The 14,437-nt window shown below is 56.0% G+C and overlaps 1 protein-coding gene across 3 annotated transcripts; it reads right to left on the reverse strand.

Moving 5' to 3' along the window:
• Positions 1-3,593: 3,593 nt before the first annotated feature.
• Positions 3,594-11,328, reverse strand: Gja1 (gap junction protein alpha 1). 3 transcript variants are annotated; one of them, XM_005008000.4, is made up of 2 exons: positions 11,123-11,328; positions 3,594-6,455 (listed from the first exon to the last, which is right to left on the reverse strand). In XM_005008000.4, exon 2 carries the CDS (start codon positions 6,433-6,435, stop codon positions 5,287-5,289), a length of 1,149 nt encoding a protein of 382 aa, XP_005008057.1. In that variant the 5' UTR covers positions 6,436-6,455; positions 11,123-11,328; the 3' UTR covers positions 3,594-5,286.
• Positions 11,329-14,437: the final 3,109 nt, after the last annotated feature.

Genomic DNA, 14,437 nt, shown 5'->3' on the forward strand with positions numbered 1-14,437 from the left:
CCCACCCCACCTCCACCCCCAGTGCCTGTGGCCATCAGAGGTGCGGGCAGAGGAGGAGGAGGGGCCCTTGGGAGAAGGAAGCTGCTGCTGAGCTGGAGTGCTGGTGGCCCAACCAGAAGCAGTCTATTCCCTGCTGGGTGTTTCCCCAGGGGCTGTGGCACCTCCGCTGCTGTGACAGAGCTGTCTAGTCCTGCCCACCTGCCCGCATCCTGGTCAAGCTGGGTCCCATCCTGTCCTGGGCCAGCGAGCAGCTGTCACCCGCACCAGGCTCTTACCCAAGGGCCTGGGTAGCCTGAGCGTGGCCTGGAGAAGGTTTGGGCCACAGCCATGTGCAGTCAAACCTGAAATTGCTGAAAATGGGGAGGCCAGGCGAGGATGCAGCCAGCACCCCGCACTTACCCTGGGGCGGAAGCAGGAGCTCAGAGCAGGCGGGCAGCTGATTACAGAGCAGGACTCGGGCTGCAGAGCAGACATGGACACCTGTCCTCAGCCCCCTGACCGGAAAGTCACCAGTGTGGGCTCAAGAAGTGGTAAGGGTACAGAGGATGGGGCTGCAGGAGCCGGGCACGCTGGGCCCCATGTGAGCCCACAGGAGGCTGAGGCGGAATTGGTTCAAGTTCTCCAGGCCAGCCTAGGGTTCAAGGCCAGCCTGGTGTCATGGAAACCCTGTCTCAAAACAAGCAGTGGGAGGGAGGGAGGAAGAACGGATGGAAGGAAGGACAGATGGACAGACGAACTAGGCTACAAGGGAAACTCCACCTTGCAGTAAGGTTTTACCTGTCCTCTTCCGGTGATGGAGCGGTGTATCATGAGATGTCTCGTGGGCAGAGCACATGGCGCAGGTGAGCCTTGCTGCAGGTTTGATTCACCTGAAATCAAAGCCACAGTGCGCTGCAATGCCAGGTTCAGCTCCCAGACCACCTGGCACCTCTGACATAGGTGAGTTCTGAAAGCAAGATCACACCCCTGAGACGGAACTTTGGATACCCCACCCCCCAAAAAATGCTGTCAAGAGCAAGTGGGTCCAGAAATAGAGAAAAGTAGCCAGGAGTAGTGGTGGCACCGTGCCAGTAATCCTGGTACTTGGGAGGCTGAGGCAGGAGGATTATCATGGCTTCCAGGCCAGCATGGGATGCATAGTGAGACTCTGGCTCAAAAAACAAAAATAAATCTGTTACCCTGCTTCAGGTCCATCAGCATTTCTGAGTATCTGCAGTGGGTAACAAATTGGCCTGAGTTTTCCTGAGCAGAGTACAATCCTACATTTCCCTTTATTTATTTTTTGATTTTCTTAGCAGACCTTAGTAGTGTATCCTAGGTGAGTGTGAACTTTGTAAGCCTCCTGTCTCAGCCTCCCAAATGTTGGAATTATAGATAGGTGCTACCATGGTTAGCTTTATACTTGTGTTTTGTGCGGGGAAGGGGGTTAGGGGGAAGGGTTTGAGACAGGATCTCAGCATGTAACCCATGCTGGCCCTGAACCCATGGATCCTCTTGTCTCAGCCTCCTAAGGACTGGTGTGTGCCATCGTGCCCAACCACATACTCCTTGGTCTGTTACGAAAGCAACTAAAAATTTTACTGACTCAGTCTTTTTAGTCATTCTGTAAAGTCATGTGGCTGGTGAGACCCAGCCACACATTGGGAGCAGACAGGCCCTTGGCATCCTGTGCGCTGGGGCAGACAGCTCAAGGCATTTAAGAGTTGGGTTGAGGCAGCTAATCCCATTGCTCTGGGAGGCTGAGGCAGGAGAGTCCCAGATTCTAGCTCAGCCTGAACAACTTAGTGAGACCTTGTCTCAAGATAAAACGTAAAAAAGGGGGGCTGCAGTGAAGCCCTGTGCCCCACCCAGTCCCCCAGATGGACTTGGGCCCCCCCCCTGTGGGTGCCCTTTGTGAGTTACACCCTGTGGGCAGGGCACTCAGGGAATCATGAGGGCCCAGAAAAGACTCTGAGCTCTGAGGCTCAGGCTTCAAGGCTCCTCCAGGGTTTCCCTCTTTCCTGTCCTGTCCACTCCTCCTCTCTGCAGACCCCAGAGCTGACCACTATGGCTCTGTGTACCTGGCCAGTGGAGGAACAGCCCACTCCTTGGCCCCACCCAGCCAGCTGTGAGCTCAGGAGGCTGAAGCAGGAGGACTGCCATGAGATTAAGGCCAGCTTGGGCTACATAGTGAGTTCAAGACCAGCTGGAACTATATGGTAAGACCCTGTCTCCATATAAATAAGTAAATACAAACAAACAAAAAATGAAAAAAAATAGACAATGTTGGCACTTTGGAAAATAAGCTGAAATTTTTATATAAAAATTCTGAATTAAAACAATGCTCACAGATGATTGTCCAACAAAAGGATTCTTTATAATATAAGCATAAACGCTTTCTTAGAATAAGGATTTCTACTATTCACAGAACAAGGAATTCTGTTAAGATTTTAAGACTCAAAGGGCCTTGCGGTATCCTGTTTTTCTGCAGTCACCCAGTGTACAGGAATGGAAACAAACAGCAGTCAGCCTTTCTCGTGGGAGCCTGGAGCTGGCCTGCAGCATAGCATGGGACAAGTGTGGGGCGCGGGCACAGCAGCCCCGCAGTCACCAAGGCGCCTGGGCAGCACACACCTTGTACCCGCTTACCCTGGCAGCAACTGCAGAGGCCACAGGGCCCAGGCAGGGCGGTCTGGGAGCTGCATCCTCAGGGAGATCAAGGTCAGCCATCCACAGAGCCAGGCTGACTCAAGGAGCAGCAGAGCCAGAACCAGGGGCCCTCAGGTGAGTCACACTGCTGTCCCTATGGAGCAGTGACCCCACTGACACTGCAATCCTGGGGCTCCAGATTGAGTCTTGATTCTGTGGTCGCTAAGAACCCGGAAAGTCAGGAATTTTCTTGAAGTGGCTTGAAACCCCGAGCACATCTCTTGCTTTGAGTACAATTTCCTACTATTTTGTTTGAAATACTGTTATTTTTTTTTTCTTTTTAAAATAAATAAATAAAAGTACAAGCACCTTGTTGATTGCCTGGAGTACCTGTCACTTTTGAGTGCTTGATTTTTCTTTGAGGGCAAACTGTTCAGATTCTAGCTCAGTATTTTCACCCTTCGCTCTCCGCAGTCCTGACTCAGAGCTCACCTTGTTCTGTGCTGGCTCTGAAATGGCAGCACCTGAGCCCCCAGATAGTCGTTGCTACCCTGTCTGTCTTCAGGCCAACCACAGGTCCCCCACTAAAGCTGGACACCAGCTGGGTGTAGCTCGGTGTCAGAAGAACTGGGGTTCAGTCTCTCATGCTGGGGTATTCTGTCTTACCACTTGACATCCAAACATATCTACAGTTGGTGGCTGCACTGAAATAGCTGACAGTTGATGCTCTCGCTTTACAGATCCCCAGAGCTAGGCGTGGTGGTATACACCAGAGATCCACTACTCAGCAGGCCGAGGCAGGTGTGTGAGGTCAACCTGAGCTACACAGCAAGTTCCTGGTCCACTGGGAAAAATCCCCCCAAAACTCCAAAAATATAATAAATTTACCCATGGAAATATCTCTGATAATCTTTATTTACAAGAGGTATGATGGGGGAAAAAAATCACACAATACACAGGCAGCATTTCTACTAAATTAAACCTTTATTGAATAAAGAACACTCCAGAACACACAATCCAATGGGCCAGGTTACATTACATGCAATGAAGCCGACCACAACAGTGGCTTAATGTGGAATGTCAGACGCATTAGTGTTTTCTGCTGTTGAAAACCATTTGTTCTATGCAGCTGATGGGCGAGAAGGAAAAAGGAACCTCAGATTTTCACCGATCACACATGACGAGTTTCAAAAAGGCACTTGAAGAAACTGGCCGATGTCTTTAGCATACAGTTCAAATAAATTAGTTACATGTGCACTCCTGAAACCTCAGCTTCTCTTGGGTCCCAGATAAAATCTTAGTGCAAACATCGAAGTTGCTGGCCACCCGAGACCGTAGACCCCAGACAGGATGCGTTCTGAATCCATGTGTGTTAAGTAGGCTACGACTGAGATCACCCGCTGCCTCGAATCCAGGCAGGCACAGGCAGCAACAGCTCCATCGAAGCATTTCTCCTAAGCCTCTCACATTAAGGACTAAAGCCTGTTTACAGTACTAAACCTATCATTCAAGCATCAGTGATTATATTTCAGAAAAAAGGAAATCATTCATTTCGGTAATAGCATTACTGCTACATTCTAAAGAGCAAAAGAGACCAAAAAAACTGTAATCAACAAAACCGGCATCCACAGGAGGACACCAGGGAAAAAGTTTTAGGGAAAAGCTGCTCGGCCAGGCTGGCACAGCAGGAATCTTACAATGTAAACACAGGGCCACACCCGAGGCCCCGGAAAAGGATCGGGTCAGAACGCCTTGTATGCCGTGTGTGCTGCTTTCAAATCCGCATTTGGGAGTCTGTGCTGCACCTTTTGTACCAATCCACGACGAATAAGACACACGTGCGCACACGCCTGCGCACACACACACACACATGCACACACACGCACTCAACTGTCAGATACCAGGCATGGCTTGTTTCCCTGACGTGCGCTCAGAAGCGTGGTAAGTGATACCGAGTGTGTCCGGCAGAGTCCTTGGGCACTGGGCAGCGGTGGGCTGAGGGCTGCATGAGCGGGCTGGATGTGCAGCAGGTCGCCCACCCCAGGGCCTTGTCGGAACTTCTGACGTCAAGAACAGCAACAACAATAATAATAATAAACAACGGAGCCGTGCATGTCCAAGGGCGCCCACAGGGGCAGCCTGGACAGCGCCCTCCAAGTGCAAACGCAACAATGGAATGTTTCAGCGAAGACCAAGCACAGGCCTCGTCTTTCTCTCATGGAAAGAAAGAGGGTGTTCAGGAAGTGTCTGTTCCTGGCCAAAGGTATTTCGGTTTCTTGGGAAAATAAACATTAAAACAATATATTCAGCCATAACCATCAGCCCCCCTGTCACACACAAAAACACACACACACACAGGCGCTCCGGGGTGTGGGGGAGAAAAGCCCTTAACTACATCTCACCTACACAACTCTGGGGAGAGCCAGAGTCCTCGGAATCCACTACGTGAAAGACCAGCATGTACCTCCTCCCACCCTCCCGCCCACCCCCCGCCTGTCCCGTGCCCCCGAGAACCTACAATGCTACGTCAGTCTGTCCCAGGCCTCCAAGGAGGGCCGCCGAGTACCACCTCGCTGGAACAAAGGAACACAAGATGCCTGTCCTCCAGCACCACTTCTTCTCCACCACCAAGTGGACCCCACAGCTCCAAGACGGGGTCTAGATCTCCAGGTCGTCGGGCCGGGGCCTGCTGCTGGCCCGGCTGCTGGCCCTGCTGGACGGCCGCTGGTCCACGATGGCCAGGGGCTGGAGTTCATGTCCCGCTGAGATCTTCTTCGAATTCTGGTTGTCGTCAGGGAAGTCAAAAGGCTGGGCATGGGAGTTGGAGATGGTGCTGCCCGCCTGGCCCATGCGGTTCTGCTCCGCACTGTAGTTGGCCCAGTTCTGCTCACTGGCCTGCTTGTTGTAGTTGCGGCAGGAGGAGTTGTTCCTGTCCCCGGTCACCAGCTTGTACCCGGGTGGGGACATGGGTGAGAGCGGCGCAGTGGGCGAGGAGCAGCCGTTGAAGTAGGCATACTTGGGGGAACCGCAGTCCTTGGAGGGGCTTAGCGGGCCGCCAGCCGGGTGGTAGGGGTCGCTCCTGCCCTTGACTCGGTCCTTGACGCCCTTGAAAAAGACGTAAAAGAGCTCAATGATGTTGAGGGCCAGCGAGACCAGGGACACCACCAGCATGAAGATGATGAAGATGGTCTTCTCGGTGGGGCGCGACAGGAAGCAGTCCACCTGGTGGGGACAGGGGTCACGCTTGCAGGTGTAGACGGCGCTGAGGCTAAAGCCATAGATGTACCACTGGATGAGCAGGAAGGCCACCTCAAAGACCGACTTGAAGAGGATGCTGATGATGTAGGTGCGCAGCAGCCCACCACGCATCTTCACCTTGCCATGCTCCTCGATGCCATACTTGAACTTCTTGATCTCGATCTGCTTCAGATGCATTTCCACATTGGCGCCGTCCGTCTGGGCTACCTTGAGCTCCTCCTCCTTCTTGTTCAGCTTCTCCTCCTTGCGCATCACGTAGAAGACGTGTGCCAGGTAGAGCAGCGTGGGCACCGACACGAAGATGATCTGCAGCACCCAGAAGCGCACGTGTGAGATGGGGAAGGACTTGTCGTAGCACACATTCTCACAGCCCGGCTGCTGCGTGTTGCAACGGAAGGCTGACTGCTCGTCGCCCCAGGCCGACTCCACCGCTGTGCCCAGCAGCAGGATGCGGAAGATGAACAGCACGGACAGCCACACTTTGCCCCCCGCCGTGGAGTAGGCCTGGACCTTGTCCAGGAGCTTCCCAAGGGCGCTCCAGTCTCCCATGCTGGCTGCCTGCTGACCACCTGCAGAGACAAGAACAGCGCGTGACTCCTGAGCGACAGATCTCGGAGACAGGGCCCCACAGAGCCCCACCCTCCCAAGTGCTGGCAGCCAGAGTACTGCAAATGGTCTGGCAGCCTCCTGGCCTTCTCCAAGAGCAGGATAAGCACACTGCCAACCGAAGAGGCTTCCTGTCTCACGTGCCACCCCCAGAGGCCTTGTGCCCACCACACCCCACAGTGGATTTGAGTCCAGACATCGATCGGCTCTGAGCAGAAGCTGTGTCCCTGAGGAGGCAGGCGCCTCTGCTCACTTGATGGTCCCATGAAAAGGGCAGCCTCCCGGGGCTGGGCTGGACCCTGCTGCCCCACCGGGGGGCAGATACCTGGCATGGGGAGAGGCAGCTGGACTTTACCCGAGTCCCTCTGCAGCATCTCCTGATGCCGCTGTTTGCCCAGCAGTCACTGACCAGTGTCACAGGGCCAAGCCACGTGACCCCCATGCACCAAGCCCCACAGCGATGGAACACACACAGCTGCGTGGACACCTCGTCGCAGTACTGGCATCTCTGTGTGGCATGGATGCCTGGGGTGGGAGTGTCCCGTGTGGGGCTGGCAGGGGCTTACACAGCCAGCCAGTGCTCCAGGGGAGGACTCACTGATGGTGAACATGTTTTTTAAAAAATCTGCAAGGTTGCTACCTTGGAGCACAGCTTGGAGCTCCAGGGAGTTTCCCCGGGAGGACGGCACACCACCCAGGCTTTCCCTCCTCATTCAAGGTAAAATCTTTCTTCGTTTTGTTTCGTTTCCCTAATTTGTTTGTTGAGACGGGCTCCCACTATGCAATCCAGATAACCCTGGAACTCTCGGGCAACCCTCCTGCCTCAGCCCCAGTGCTGGTATTAGGGCTTGGGGCCTTTGCGCCTGGTTTTGAAGTCAAGTCTAACTGTGTAAATGCTCCCAGCAGCTGTCACCAAGTTCTCTGGCTTCTGTGGAACTGGAATTGGACTGCACACAACACAGCAGTCCCGGAGACACGGTGTGAGTGTCTGGGCAGTGGGGTGGGGACTGAGGTGGAGCACCGGCCGCCCCTCCCTCTGGGGTCCCTGCACTGCAGGGGCCTGGAAGTTTTTACTTTTTGTCACTTTTTAAAGCAAGCGTCCAGGTGGACAGTGGTTTTTCAGGTGTTTTCCTGCTCAAAGTGTTTAGAAATAGGAACGCTGTCAGTGAGGCAAGGAGGGGTGTGCTATGCTGTCTAGGGCCCCAGCGGCTCTGCCCTCCTCACCAGCCTGCGAGGAAGCCTCCTTAGTGGTGGCTGCTTCTATTATGAAGATGTGGTGGCTCTGTCCTAATAAAAACCTGCACAGTTCTTAGAAACTCTCACTTTCCATTTCCCAAGAAGAGATAGCAGGGCCACAAATGCAGGTAAACAGGGCCGCTGATCACTGGGCTAAGGATGGAAGAGGAGCTCGAGGAGGAATCAAGTTATCACACCATCCAGCTGTGTGGAGTGGGGGGTCCACGGAAGCCAGAACCCACAGGTCCACCATCCTAGATCCCACAACGCCGTGCAGAGCCCCTGCCCTGTGGTAAGCTCAGCTAGCCGGTTCCGACTCCCAACCTGGGCAATATTCATACCCTGGCAGGATGCGCACAACCTCATCCAGGCTGTGGGGAGCCCAGACCCTCGGCCTGCATCCCTATGGCATCTATTCTCAGCCTGGTCACCCCGCCTGCCACCCAGCCATGCTCAGAGCCAGGGCTCCTGACTCTGAGTGACAGCGAAGTCCTCCCCATCCCCTGTGTAAGGTGCAGCTGAGTCCACTTGGTGTGAGTCTGTGGGTGTCATCACTGTCCCAGCATAGGAAGGGCTCCCATCTACCACTGTGGTTCAGGGGGCTGGGGCTGACCCGTGGCACGCACCCCACTGTCTGAGAGACCTGTACAAACCCTCTGTGCTGGCTGTGTGCCTCCCCCAAAAGAATGAACCAATGGTGCGGTTTCTCTGGCTGTCCTTGGGCACCTCACACTTCCAGAGTTTCAAGGGCAAGCGGAGACAGAGACAGGAGCGGCACAGCGCCTCCCTGTCAGGGCAAGTTTCCAAGTGACACTGCTGCGGCTGGGCAGAGCTGTGCGTGGGCAGCTTTAGGGGCGCCCACGCAGCTCCAGGACCGCACTGAGAACTCTGTCCAGCCAGAGTTCAGGGCACCCTAGCTGGTGACTGCAGCCTATGACAGTACTGGGCAGGGCAGTGCAGGGCTGTGTCACCCAGGTGAAGACCACAGCTCTGCTTGGCCTACAGGAATGCCCTGGCCCTGGTCACCTTCACCCTGTGTCCTCACTGGGCACCAGGGGCCCCAGAACCCATCCATGTAAACTGCACTCCTGTCCCATTCTGCCTGTGCACAGACACTTTGGCCACCTCCGACTCCTTGGTGAGGGACGGTGACAGTCATGGATTCTCCCTGGGGAAAGGGGACGCAGCTGCTCACAAGAGCTGGACATCCCAGTGCGTCCTTTCCCCAGCACGGGGTGGGGACAGAAGACACACAGCGCTGCCACCCTGCTCTCTCCCCTTCCTCCAGTCACTTTGGGGAATCGGAGGTAACCCCAAGGCCAGGAGTCATGATATTCAGTGGGGATCTGAGTAACCTCAAAAGTCTATTTCCATCCAAGCTTCCCTAGCCCCACCCCTACCTCCAAAGGGGTTTTTATAAATTTATTTTTGAACCAGGATCTTCTTGCTGAGATGCTCGGGTTGGCCTCCACATGCGACCCTCGGGCCTCAGCCACCCATTGCGCTGGGATTACAACCATGTGCTGCCTCCCTGGCTGGCTGTCCAGAGTTTCTCCCAGACAGTGGACAGTGCTGCACCAAAGTCACCCAGCTGCTCCCACGGGCTCCTCGGGTTTTCTGTAAGAGCCCCGCACTCACTCGAAAACACAGGCTTAGTACCCCGCAAAGTGCAGCCAGGACTTTGTAATAGGTTCTGTAGTTGTGGCTCATTTATTTGCCTGGTTTTGATAACTTTTCTTTAGCAAATGACCACTGAAACAGTGAACAGGCATACAGTCTCTAAAAACTTAGGAAACCCGCTGGGATGTGAAGCGCACGGAATTTCCTACCATGGCTTGAGTCTGGTGACTACTGAGGCTGTACCCCCCGCTAGAGGACAGCCACGGTCATGGAGGCGGAACTCTGCAGACAGGCTCCTTCTTGGCCAGCAGCATACTTGTTGGACCAAGGAGCGTTCTAGAGACACCTGAGGGTGCTGGCTGTGTTAGCCCGGGCTCCCAACTCAGTCGATGCAGTCGGATGTCTGCCTCATCGGGGAGCACGGAGCAGTCCCGAAGCGCGGCCCCCGCCCTCCCCTCTGCACACCTTGGAAACACCTAGGGCCGAGTGGAGGCTGTGGGCAGCTGAAGGTGGTAGGCCAGGGACAAGTGGCCACAGCGCTGACTCTGGGGACACAGAAGCCTGGTGAGGACGCCTCAAGGCCGGCCTGGCCAGGAGCGCTCCCGGGTCCTCCAGCTCTGGGAGTCCCTGGTGGTGACAGGACTTGGGTGCCCAGGTTGTCCCTCGGGGTGTGGCCTTTTTCTCCTGCCACCCCGGTGTACAGTGAAGGTCACATTTCCCAGGGGACCAAGTCAGGGCAGCCTCCAGGTGGTCGAGGAAGCCCCCCCCCACTGCATCACAGACCGCTGTTCCTGCGGCACCTTTGTGTCTCCACCAGGTGCCATCCTGTCCCCAGGCCCAATGATCCTTTCTCTTGCTGCTCATGCCCAGGGTGGCCCTGGGGGCCCAAGGACACCACCCAAGACCCGAGGACCTCTGCGGCCCAAGTTCCTGGGCCTGCACCTCACTGCCTCAGCCTCTCGCTGGGCCGCCTATGAGTCTAGACCAGCGGCTTCAGCTCAGATCCTCGCACACATGGCTGCTCCTGGGTGCCCAGCATCACACCCAGCATTGGGGAGCCCTGGGGCTGTGGGGCCACCTCCTGGCCTCCCAGGAACCAGGTCCTGACCCAGCCCAGAGCCTCCCAACACTTGCTCCTCTCCCAGCGCCCTGGGGCAAGCCGGGCCTCACTTATGGGTTGATCCCCACTGCAGGTAGCTCTGCCTGCCCTGCACTGCTGCCTTGCACTGGGTGCCCTCTCCTAGTGCCCCACACAGGCTGGGCCTCAACTCCAGAGCCCCAGCCTTCCTAATCCAGGGAGCCCAGGAGGAGCCACGTGGAAGCCCAGGAGCCGCCGGCCTAACAAAGCACTCGACCACAAAGGCGTCCGCTCTGCCCTGCCCAGGCGTGGACCGTCCACCCACATCGCCACGGCAGAACGCCTGGAGGGTGGCCAACCGCAGGGAGTGTAGTCCCACCTGCACCCCAACTTATGCGGTGTCCTTCGAGTGCGCTGCCCAGGCCAGGCCCTAGCAGCGTACCGAGCTCGGAGTTGGGGTCCCAAGCAAGCTGCTGCCCGGGTGCACAGGGCTGCAACCTCTGCCTGCCTCGCTGGCAACAGGCGCTTTCAGAACAATGCGCACACGCGCTCGGGACGCCGCCGAGCACCGGGACGGGCTAGCGGGCACCGGCCTCCTTCCCGCGACAGCAGTACCGGCCCCCCGCGCGACCCGGATTCCAGCAAAGCCTCTGCAGAAAGAGAAACCAACGGGACGCCTGTACCCGCCTCACTCACGCTGTGGCTGCGAAGCAGGCTGGCCTGGCGGCCGCTGTCCTCAAAAACGGGGTACGCGGGGCCCAGAGGCCAGGAAGGTTCAGAGCCGGGGGCGCGCCGAGCGAGCTGAGCTGCCGCTGCTTCAGGGACAGGCTCCTTCGGCCTCCTCCTGCAGGGAGAGCGCCGAGACCTCCAGAGCCGCTCGGGCCGGGAGCTCAGAGCTTTTAAAAGTTTCAAGCCACTGACTCAACTTGGAGGAGGAGTTAGAGGAGGGGACGGAGCGGCCGGAGGGGCGGGAGCTGGGATCTGGGGAGGAGGCTGGGCGGGTGGGGATCGGCCGCGGGACGCAGGGTCCACCCCCAGAGCATCGGCCGGCCTGGGAGAGGCTTCTGCTCTTGGAACCCCAGGCCGGGAGCTGTTTGCACAGAGAGACCAGAGACGCAGAAAAGTTGTGTCTTTTTCAATGCTACGATCCCTAAATTTTAAAAAAAGCTACAGTGAATAAAAATGGGGAAGCCGGGTGTGGTGACACACGCCTGCAATCCTAGCACTTGCTGGAGGCTGAGGCAGTAGGATTGAGTGGATTCAAGGCCTCGGGCTACACAGTGAGTTCAAGGCCAGCCTATCTCCAAAAAGGGGGGGGGGCGCAAGGGTGTGCAGGACTCTGGGCCCCCGCGGTGAGGGCGGAGGGGAGGGTATGTGAAGTCCGGCTACTTCCTCCCGCAGGGCACGCGCACCGCCTGGGGCAGGCGCGGGTCGGCTCGGAGGACGGGACCCCGCACCACGCGATGTCCCCGCACGCGCGTCCTCTCTGTCCCGCGCACACGTCGGGAGCACACGCGCCCCGAGTACACCGACGGGGCGGCGTCACGCGGGGAGTGCGTTACACGCCGTGGGTTCCAGCGCGGGCTGATGCTCGCGGTCCCTGGGCACGTCCGCTCCGCAGTCAGGACCCTGGCGGCCCCGCGGGGAGCAGCCCGTGGGCACGCCGAGGTCCGCGCTGCAGCCCGAGCCGGCCCTGCACCGCTCGCGGGCTCCCCCTGCAGGACGCCGGCCGGCCCGGCCCGCGGAGCGCCGAGCTCAGCGGCTCCCCGCACTGTCTGCGTTTGCACCTCCAGGGCTCTGCGGGGCTCCAAGCCGAGGAAAGAGGAGGAGAGGCGCTCGCTCCAGCGGCCACCCGGGCCCCCTTGTCAATTTGTTCGTTTATATTGACAGTGAAAGACTGGAAAATGAAATTGATAGATATTGTGTATGATATCATCCAGAAATGTAAATATGTGTAGCTGCAAGCGAAACTTTAAAAAGTAGGCCAAAGATTCAACACGTCAAGCTATAAAAAATTTATGGACGTTAAAGCCCTCAGTAAACAGAAAGGTATAATTGAGAGAGTGAGAGTGAGAGGGAGAGAGAGAGAGAGTCTCGCCATGTAGTTTAGGCTGAGCTTGAATTCACTATGTAAATCAGACTGGCCTCCAATTTCTGGAGATCCTCCTGCCTCAGCCTCCAGAGTGCTAGGATTACAGGGTGGACGCCACCACCTTTGGGCTTCATCTATCTTTTTGAAACACGATTCGTTCCTATAGTACTATCCGTAGTCACACACGGAAACTACCCAAACTGCCCAGACTTCTTGCTTCTCCAGCTGGCCCCGCTCCTCCTCACCCAGCCTGGCGGCCTCCCTAGACTCACATCAGCACTGCTTTCCTTTGTAAAATCACTAGGCAAGCACAGTGGTGACCGATACCTACTTTGTTAAAAACATTCCCAGGATGATAATCTAGTCAGTTGTATAAACAGCAGCCAGTGGTTGACTGCCTTTAACAGATTTTCAAAGCAAAGTGATGGAGTTTGTTTCAATCCTGCTTGGTTAGGTCTGTGGGTGGGTGTTGGTGTCTGTGCACCGCTATTCCCTCTTTCTATAATGTTTCCCACGTGACCGATGGGCTGGAAATCAAACTACAGAACCCTGCTGACCAGCGCCGGGTCCACACAGACCCTCAGGGTGGACCGGCTCAGCCCAGCCCGAGCCACCGACCAGACGCCGGCTTTTCTGCTGCAGGAATGCCCTGCATCTGCTGTGTCTAAAATTACTTTTCCAAAAGCCTCAAAATGATTTTACCAAAGTTCTGCTGACAAACGCAGGCATTTGATGGGCTCTTCTCTTTGTCTGGAGTATCGGCATAAAAACGCAGTCCTGGGCCCCTTGAGACGCACAGTGCACCGTACCCCCTGCTTGGGGGTACAGCTCCCAGGGCTTGGGGTGACCCAGAGCAACTGCTGTTCTGCCTCCTACTCCAGCAATGTTGCTGGGTTATACCTTTGAGCTAGCATATGTATTTTTAAAAATATATCCCACAAAGTCCTGAGTTCAATTCCCAGTACACCCCCCAAAAAAAGTATCCCATCTACCTATCCTTAGAAGCTTGTCTCCCTCGAAATGTTTTAGATTTTCTTTCTCTTTCTCTTTTTTTTTTTTTTTTTTTTTTTTGCAGGACTGGGAATTGCACCCAAGATCTTCACACTGAGATTCGTCCCCAGCCCTTTTTTGTTTTGTTTGCTTTTTGGTTTTTGAGACAGGATATGGCTACATAGCTCAGGTTGGCCTTGAACTCACTACATAATGTAAACTATGCTCAAACTCACAACAACCCTCCTACCTCAGCGTCCTAAGTGAGGCATCCAGCCAGAAAGGCCTCCCATTTTGGACTCAGGATTCTCAGGCTCAAAAAGGAAAGTGGCATATGCCTACACTGAGCTGGGACCCCACCCCTGGGCAAAGCTCTGCTCCCTCAGGGCAATAGGTGGAAGATAATCCAAGGACACCCTTGAGAGCATCCAGGGTCCCAGCAGAAGCCGGCCAGGGAGCCACTCACAGGCTTCAGGACAGAGCCCTAGAGACCCCAGGAATTCGGCCTTCCTGAGTCTCAGGCCTAGAGTCAAAGAGCTCCGGAGCTGTCAGGAGATGCCTTTCAGAGCCCCGCTGACCCCTGGGGCCAGGCCTGTGAGGGTCCTGCAGCCCAGTCCACAAAGCCCATCCACGGCAATAGCTGTGTCCAGGGTTTGTCCTTGGCCTGCTTCGACATCTTCCCAGCGCCCAGGAAAAGATGGACCTGCAGCTTCTCCAGAGAGACCTGTTCTGTTCCTGTGTGATATGACAGGAAATGAGATGTGGCTGCTGTGCAGCCAAGCTATGCCCGCATGTTTGATGAGGAGCAGGGCAGTGCTCAGAGGGCCTCCAGGGCCAGGCTTCACTGCACCTATGGGTGCTGCTGAGAACACTGTCCCATCGGCTCCCCAAATCCCACCCTGTCCCCAAAGGTCCTGCAGAACTGAGGC

Source organism: Cavia porcellus, unplaced genomic scaffold (assembly GCF_034190915.1).
Source record: "Cavia porcellus strain 051 isolate PalLab524CR breed Dunkin Hartley unplaced genomic scaffold, mCavPor4.1 scaffold_24, whole genome shotgun sequence".
NCBI lineage: Eukaryota > Metazoa > Chordata > Mammalia > Rodentia > Caviidae > Cavia > Cavia porcellus.